Source organism: Seriola dumerili, unplaced genomic scaffold (genome assembly GCF_002260705.1).
Source record: "Seriola dumerili isolate Sdu_G_001 unplaced genomic scaffold, Sdu_1.0 BDQW01000216.1, whole genome shotgun sequence".
Taxonomy (NCBI): domain Eukaryota; kingdom Metazoa; phylum Chordata; class Actinopteri; order Carangiformes; family Carangidae; genus Seriola; species Seriola dumerili.
In genome coordinates, this window is record NW_019174471.1 from 1,778,583 (window position 1) to 1,787,713 (window position 9,131).

The 9,131-nt window shown below is 44.4% G+C and overlaps 1 protein-coding gene across 1 annotated transcript in view; it reads left to right on the plus strand.

Annotated features, from left to right (window-relative positions):
* The first annotated feature begins 208 nt into the window (after positions 1–208).
* arhgap12 (Rho GTPase activating protein 12) overlaps positions 209–9,131 on the plus strand; it is a 34,125-nt gene continuing 25,202 nt past the window's right edge. The window contains exon 1 of the mRNA XM_022754112.1: positions 209–270. Coding sequence (XP_022609833.1) covers positions 238–270 — 33 coding nt within the window. The 5' untranslated portion in view covers positions 209–237. The remainder of the gene's footprint in view (positions 271–9,131) is intronic.

A 9,131-nucleotide genomic window follows, 5' to 3' on the forward strand; every position in this document is an offset into this window, starting at 1 on the left:
GTTTGAGGCTCAGGTCACTCAGCTAATGAGTGCTCCTATTTAAGGCGAGCACCAGGGCCCTAAATAGATCTCTTAAGATCCTTTAATCGGCCGCTGAGGTGTCTTCTTTTCTGTGTGACGACGGTCTGAATGCAGTGAGGCTGTTACTGTAGGCGCCACTTCCACCACATCCGCTTACCTGCTCGGGACCCCCCTGTCCCCCCAGCCCAGACCGGACTCGTCTCTACTTTTTGGACCATGTTTTCATACCTGAGGACACCACATTACATTGTGAGTAGCTGTCGTTCTACACTGTCCAAACAAAGGCTCAGTGAATGCTGAACGACGGGATCTGTGAAGGCTTAGGCTACTTGGCTGAGGGGAAAGTAGAGCAGGTGTTAGTGGGTCTTGGTTCTTGTCATGGTCTCCGGTAGCGACTGCAGAGCTGCTCTGACAAACTGTTTCTCTCATTTAACTGTGCGTTTTGTGATTATTCAGTTATTATCAGTAGAGAAATTTAGCAGAGTCCATCTTCAAGTTCCTGTATTTCCATGTTGTGCTAATTTATATTTACATTTTACTGCAGTTCAGAGGGAAATATACTTTCTACTCCACTACATGTATTTACCGGCTGTTCTTACTAGTTACATTTTAGAACAGCCATCTAACAAAAAACAATGCATTTTTATAGATAATATAAAAATCATATAAAATGTGCTATAAATGGGTTTCCATTTATAAACAACTGAGGGTGCAGACTCCAGGTTTTGACAAAGAAAAGCTTCCAGTTCTGCTGCATTTTTAACCAGTTTCAGCAACTTATATTAATTATAAATAATTTAACACAAGAACAAAAATGAAATAAGAATAAAAAAATCACTTGGACGTAGAAATTCAATTCTAAATATTATTTTAAAAAAAAGAGGTGAGATGAATTGGAAAGACAATGACATATACAGTATATACGTATATATATGATCCAGATGATGTAAGGATTCAGATCAGTTCAAGGCTCCACCTTTTGAATAAATCTCTTTTTGGAGTCTCAAGGAAAACATTATTTGTTCCATCTGGTAAATATATACACATTGTATGTTGGGTCAGGTTTCAGCCACCTAATCATGATACATTTAATTGCTGCTGTTTGCAATAATTGTAAAAGATTTTTTTTTTGCTGTTCCATCAGTGCCTTGACATGATCACTTGTAAGAACAGCTGTTAAATACATGTAGTGGAGTAAAAAGTATATTTCCCTCTGAACTGTTACACTGTTTCAGTTTCTGCTAAGTTTATAGAAACTCTTACCTGAGATCCACATATAGTGGAAAATATCAGATTTTGCTGATTTCAAGTATCTTTGTGTATGTGTGTTTTGCTGGAGTAAGAGTACACTGCCCTCAGGTGTATCTGTTGTTAAGGTTTTGCGTTACATAAGAAGAGGTTGATGATTGTTTTCAGTCTCCTCTTTCAGCATCAAAAGGAGCCATAACTGATTCAGAGAGAGTGTAAAGAGGATCTGACCTTCACTTAACTGCAGGGTGAATTCAGTTCAACCTGAATGGGCCGCTGATGAGGATAGATGCTGTCAGTGAACAGAGCTGATATTGTGTGATGTGACAGTGCCTTCGGGGTTGTGTGTGTCTGCGCTCGTGTTGGTGCAGGCAGGTGACTGTATTCATGACTGAAGCCTTTCTTCAACAGAGAATAGGTTAAAGCTGTTTGCTCCTCAGCGCTGTCACCGACACACCTGCCCGTCTCCGAGGACAATGAAGAGAGAAAAGCTTGAGAGGCGACAATGTACAGACATTTCTCTTATTCTCCAGTAATGACAGCCACGTTGGCTTAACCCCCTCTACCCCCACCCCACTTCTCCACGGTAACCACAGCTGTCAAGTCGACCTACTGTGGTTTCATTATTCTCTATTGTCCTGCTCTTTCTGTCTTTCTCTCTGTGTCACGATGTTTTTACCCACTCCCTCCTAGAAGAGCCAAACAGCCCGCGTGACACTTCACACCTCTCTCGACCGCCACCCCACCCCACCACCCCTTCCTTTCCTTTCTTTTCCTCCACCTCTTGTCCCAGTCAGCTGCTCAGCTGTAGTGACTGAAGGCTGACTGACCATTGTTTTCCTCTGTACCAAGAGCCCTTGTGTCCCGCGCTGTCTCTGCACTTAATGTGGCACAACATCAATAGACCTCAGGCGTACTGCCACCAGGCCCCCTGGGTCTGCCACGTCGTGCCCGTCACCCCCCTCCCGCCAAGCTGTAGGGCAGTCAGGATTCAAACCAATCAGGGTCTAGGATAACGTCACCCAGAAAACAATTAAAATGTCCATAGACTGTTATGGAATCATCATGCTGTCTCTTTTCGGTGTTTATATAACTGCGAGTGGTGTAAACACACTGTTGTCACGCCGGGGTTGTCATATCTTGTCCAGTGGCAATATTACATGATGCATACTCGTGGTACTGGTACTGTGGTACCATGGACTCATGCCAGACTTTGTGCACGCAGTGTTACACAATTGTTCATCTCAGTTACTTGTAAATTTAACCTGTAATAAACCTGCTCACAGCAGGTGAAGCACAGGGGTAACTAATAGCATCTATGATGCAGTCAGGTGTGTCAGCCTTATGTAACACACACTTAAAGGTTTACTCTGTAGGGGCAGTTTGTGATAACTGATAACTGTTCCATCTATGGTATGTAACACATTGCATTGTGGGATTGATTGCGCAAATGCTTCATTGGAAATCTTGGCTTAGAGGAAAGATCATGCTCAGTCAGTGAGTGTGAAACTGTATTTGTCTGGAGTTCATAAGTGAAAACGTCTCTGCCAGCTCCAGAGCACGTGTTCTGCTGCTCAGCCTCAACTTTGACTTCAGGTAGCGAGACATTTCCGCAGTGTGGATCAATAAGTGTATTAATGCTTAAGTGTCTCTAAGATGATGATTAGGAGCAGATAGGAAGGCTTTAGTGATCTGTAAAATAGTTATGAGCATCAGTGTTAGCAGAGCGTCCCTGTTATCTAACATGTTTATGTCTCAGCTCTGCTGCGCTTGGCTTTGGCTTTGTTTGGTTGTTGTTCTGTAACTTGATCTGTTTTTGTCACAGTCGCAGCTTGAAGTGCTGTTGTGTGTGTGCAGTGGGAAGGTCTCAGGGTGAAGGTGGAAGAAGGGAGTGCACAGGCTCTTTTCTAAGATCAATCGACTCTAACTTTTATTTTTGATTTCTTTGCATTTTAACCCTTAAATCCATTCACGTTTTTAAACCAGCGTGAATCATGTCTTTAGTGTCATTATGGTGGGGTTGGAAATCATCATGTGATCATACTGGCAGTGACCTGAATGACATCCTGTTTTCTTCTCAGCTGCTCAGGAGTCATAGGAACTTCACTTCAGTTTGATCCTAAAGTGCAGCTGATGATAAAAACACGTGCTGGAACAATAATAGCAGCATGTTTACAGCAGACATTAAGTCGCCAGTCCAACACAGAAACTCCACATCGGCCTGTAATCTGCTTCTTCTGAAAATTAATCCACTAAAACAGGAAGTGCTGAGGGACTTCGTTCCCTGGATACAGTAAGTGATATTTGACTTTACAGGACGAGGCTTGTGTATTTGTAGCTGTTTCTCTTAACACGTGAAGAACGTGTGTTCGTGAGTGCGTTACACTTGCGCAAAGAAAAGGTTATGTGGATGCTTATAAACTCTCCTTGTCTCTCACAACCGCAAAGGCTCATGGGAAGTGTCATTGATGTTTCAAGACAACAAAGACTTGGCCAACTGGGCAAGCATGGGAGAAAATGTGCTGCAGAGTGGAAGTGACTTCTGGTTCATGCTCTGGTCAGGTTTATTAGAAATGAAAACATGTTTGTTGACACACATGGAGACACACACAGTTGGACATACTGATTTTACCATAATTAATACATGTATGCTTGTCTTGGTACATTGGCTTGTTAAATCACATTTACTGGTTATATGGAAACACACAGAGCTCTGCGCCCCATCCAACACCTTTGGGATGAAAGGGGACTTTGCACCTTTTTAATGTTCACATGCATTTTTACTTCAAAGATGGAACAATCTGTATTCAAATATGGCCTTAATGTTCTGTAACATCACTTATTTAAAATATTTAGCTCTCATAATTCTTCTAGATGTTATCGTCCTATTTAAAGTTGGGGAGTTTCTGTTGGAGCAGAGGGAAGTCATGGTCCCCCTCCTCCCCCTCCTCCCCCTCCTTCTCTCCTCTTGCCTGCTCCAGCTCTTAGAAACTCTCTGACTATCTCTGTTTCCACATAAACAGAGCAGATTAGCAGGAAGAATTGAGGGAATATTAATAACCTGCTATAAAGCACAGGCAGCTGCCTCCCAGACCAGTGCTAAACACAGAGAGAGAGGGAGCTACTGGAGCTCTGGTTCCAAAGTATAATGAGCCGTCACTAAGTGATTTTGTGCTTTCATGATGTAGTTTGTGTTGGCTGCTAATGCATTCACTAATGCACAATAAGATGTATTGTATTCAGTGTAGTAATGTTATGTTAAAAAAAATACAGGCTCGTCTTGAGCTAAAAACAATAATGGATTTAAAGAGTCAGGTAGCAGGACTGGGATCAGTTTTCTCTGGAGAGCTCTCTTCTGTTCCAGTGTTGTCTTTGAGAAGTGGTATGTGTCGCCAACAGGCCTTTCACCCCGTGTTAGTAACCAGCAACATACTGCATGTGGGTTTGAGTCATGACGGCTTCAGGTGAAGATCCAGTGCTGCTCTGCTGCATGCAGTTTGAAAGAACTTACATAAACACCCAGTGGAAACATGTCTGCTTTTGATGAATTTATCCAAACAGGCTTTTATGTACTACTGACCCCCACAAAAAAAAATCATGTTTGACCGAATGGCACCGAGCACTAATTTGTTCAGATTCTGCTGATGTAGCCCACTTCTAAAATATGTCATGGCCTTAACATTGTTCTCATCATTTACAGTGCCTCTGCTCTGTTGTGTCATTTAAGTAACGAGGTAACTGATACTTCACGTTTGTTGTTGTCGCCGTAATGCTTGAACTTGTGTTTTGAAAAAGCAGCAAACAGCCGCATCTTAAGCCATTTTTTCCGGTCTGTGGTGGAAAAATCAGTTTAGGGCTGGAAATAACAATTATTTCCTTTGGTACATCTAGCAATTATTCTTTTTGATTAATTGGTTTAGTCTATGGCAGAAAATTGTGAAAAACTCCATTCTCTCTCTGCCCCGCCCCGTCTAGCCAGCCATTCAGCACCCAGGGAAGGGAGCTAGCGTAATTAGCTCAAACCAATCACACTGAAGGCATTAAGGCAGGATTAGTCATTAACTGGGGGTTTAGCTGTCAGCTGTCAGCCACAGAAGAATGCTGCTAAGTCTGTGCTGCAGCCCGGTGCACCCTGCCACCAAGGGATGGAGAGAGAAAAAAAATGTATGGAAGAAAAGTAATTCTTAAAATACAGTGGCGTTGTCTGCTGCTGTTAATAGCCGGAGCCACGGGTGCATGGATCAGACACCAGCTGTAAATGTCCGGGTGTTTCTCCTCCAGGAAGTTATTTCCATAGTAGAGTTTGTTGTCACTCATAAAGGGATGCAGAAACACTGATCTGAAGACAGTGTGCATTGGCAACAAGTTGTAATGTGTAATGTTTAGTGGTGTCGGTACAGAACAGGCCCTCTGTTTGTTTTGGCCGTGCAGTGGGAGAAAACCCGATGGCAGCGGAGTTCAAACACAGAGGCTCTTTGTACAGCAAAGACCACTCGAAATAAGTAATAAGAGATAGATTTGGCAGAGCCGGTTCTATAAAAGAAATTGAATTTTCTTACGGCGTGTCATCGATATTTTTTTCCCTTCCAAACCTGTCGGCGGCTAAACAGAACAAATTGATGCTGTCACGGAGCTGGCAGGTCATTTGACATTTGCGGCCAGAATTCATTTATTGGGCTCCTTCCCGTTCTCTCTCCTCTCTCAGGAGCGCACGCAGAATCCATCACATCCTGTTCTTCCCTTTTTATTGGATGGTTGCGTGGGTAACAGATTGCAGCGCAGCTCTGTCATCCCTGTCCCACAAGTCTGAATGTTAGTCTCACACTTTGATTGCAGAACACAGAAGCTGCCTGACTGTTGTGCAGCTTTTAGAGAAAGTAGTTTGTCTGAGTCCAGGTTTGGAACAGAATGAAACGGAGGGAGGAGATCAAGAGGAGGAGGGGTGGGAGCACAGCACAGCACCCAGGCCGGACAGACTGCTGGGGGTCTGGGAGACACTCCTGCTGTGTGGATCTGTGGCCTTTGACCCCCACCGGAGGAGAGAAACATAGGAGCATAGTGTGCACATGTGCTGATGCATTCTCTTTGTCTGTCTTTCACCCACACTCTCCTTTCCTCTCAGTGTTTCTCAGAGTAACCTCCTGGCACCCCTGGCATTTAAAACGGTGAAGTTTGGTGGCATGTTCAGTTTATTCCAATGGAACAACTGTGATCAGCAGATTCACTCTTGATAAAAGCACAAACATTTCACATCAGGTTCAACTTCAGAGGACTTTCACATGAGTATTTGCAGAGTTGACCGATGGTAAGCAGTCTTGACATTGCTGATGGTGCTGTTGAAGGGAAAGGAATAGAGGAAGCTAATGAAGCTTATTAGCTGTTTTCACTTTTATTTAGCAACCTCAGTCGTAGTAAAAACTGCTTCACTGATGAGCCACGGCTTAGAGACACTTTTGAAACAGATATTATATGATAGAAATATATCTTTAGAATGGTTTGTTAGCAAACTGTCTGTTAACTTGGAGAGCTTTATTTTCCATCTTCACAAACATTTTATTGAACAAAAAGGTGGACAGTGGAGGACAAAGAGCCAGGTGGGAGTAAACAGGGCAGGAGAGGGAAAATAAAGGGAAGCTTCAGGAGCTATTGGGACTGCAGCGCACGCCTGGCCAGCTAGCAAGTTAGCAGTTCCCCAGCTAACCCTGCCAGTACAGTCGCCAAGCTTCTACAGCCAAATACTTTGCATAGAGATGTGTATTAATTTCACTGAACCTCTTTGTGGTGCAACCAGGTCATTAGAAGCTGTGTGTGTCCAGGCTGAACAGATCTGATGTCTGCACTGAGAAACACACACCAGGGGCCACCAAGAGAGGAAGCAGGGTCGCAGGTGGCGTCCGTCTCAAGCAGCTTGTTACACAAATCATATCATACTCTCTGACAGTAAGCAGCACACGCAGAAACACCATCTCTGATTCTGTCTCATGCAGGCGTGTATCATCACATGCACACTCCAGCAGCTGCATCATCCTCTGCTTCACAAACCCGCTGATATTTGAGATACGCGCTCACACACATATTCTCAAACACTCCAGGAATGTGTCCATAGGCTTTAAAGAGACCAACAGGACGAAAAAGGAGATGTCTGGCTGATTTTGGCTCGTCAGTGTTTGCTTTCACGCTCCAACTCCAGTTCAGACCCACAGAGAAGCCAAACCCTGTGATCTATTGGGTGCCTATAAAATAACCATGGACGTGTCGTCCCAGATATGAATTGTTTGATTCCCTTGCTCTAGTTAAGCTCACTTACTGGAACACTTGTGCTGCAGAATCTGCAGCCTGGTACTGCAGACTGGTTCTTGGCCAACGTCAGCCCCCACACCCCCATATGCACATGAGACCGAACATGGCTGCAGGCTTCCCCCGTCCTCAAAATCCGCCCTCTCCCTCTTGCTCATTAACATTTCAAGAGGGAAATCTGATTGGGGAGGCATTGCGCGGCACAGTAAATCCCTTCTGTTACATACGCATAAGACATGAAAACAGCAGAGATGTTGGCTGAACAATCGTCTGAGCTTGTAAAAGCATTTGAAATGACGTAAAACGGGGCATTTTGACACAATAACTCCAAATCATCTGTTGATTGCAGCGTGTTTCTACACAATTAAACTATTTTGTGCTCTAATCTGTTAAAATTCCCTTTTTTTTCCTGTGGCTTTGTTGCATCTTTGTCAGCTGTATCCAAGCTGCAGACCAGTTATTCTCCATCAAGACACTGGAGGTTTATCAGAAACTGGGTGTATTCCCGCAGACATAAACTGACATTTTAGCCGAGCGCTATCAGCTCAGGACCAAAAGGTTAATTGCTCACGTCTCTGTCAGCTTGTGAGCCTCGCCGAATCCTGTGATCCGTGAAATGAAAGTAGCTGTCGTCATCCCAACGAGCGAAAAAGGTGCTGACTCACTTTCATCCCAAGGTTTCTTGGATTTTTTTTTTTGTGCTTTCACTCACAAACTCTGGCCATGTTTTGCTGACTTGTGTGTGTGCATGCAGTTGCATCAGTAAGTGAAGTCAATATTTGAATCCCATTAACATTTTTCTGCCCACACTCACTCTTTCAGTCTTTTTTTTTCCCAAGCAGAATATCAGGTCTTTTTTAACACAGTGCCTTTCTGAACTGCAGTGAAAGGCTAGAACTGGTTGCTAAGGGAAGAGAGGAGCTGTGTGTGTGTGTGTGTGTGTGTGTGTGTGTGTGTGTGTGTGTGTGTGTGTGATTGTAAGCATCTTTTTTATGTGTGCGTGCAGGTTTTCTACTGTATGCCAGGCAATACTCATGAAATCAGAGTAGGGGGTTTCTGGCTTGTGAAATGCCACAAATGTGATGATGGGGGAGTGGGCGAATGCAGTCTGACTGACGCCCAGCGAGGCGGAAATGTAGGTTAATCTGGTCATATGGACACAACCATCAGCATCATACCTCCTGGAGCAGAGACAGAATGGGTGATGGAAGGGGGCAGTGGGGCGTTGGCTGAATCTGGGAAGGGGCAGAGAGACGGGAAGGAATGGCCAAAGAGGTTTTGGTGCATGATTATGAGATGCAGCAGAGGAAAAGGGCAGGGAGTGTTTTGTGTGTGTGTGTGTGTGTGTGTGTGTGTGTGTGTGTGTGTGTGTGTGTGTGTGTGTGTGTGTGTGTGTGTGTGTGTGTGTGTGTTGGAGCAGAGGGTTGGAGTGGGGAAACAGAAGTGAGAGATGAAGGAGGTGGGGAAAGATGAGAGCACTGAGGACAAAAGAACAGAGGGAGCGGCAGTGGATTGATGCATTGGCTCTGAGGTAGTTCGCCCCACCCCCCCCCCCCCCCCCCCCC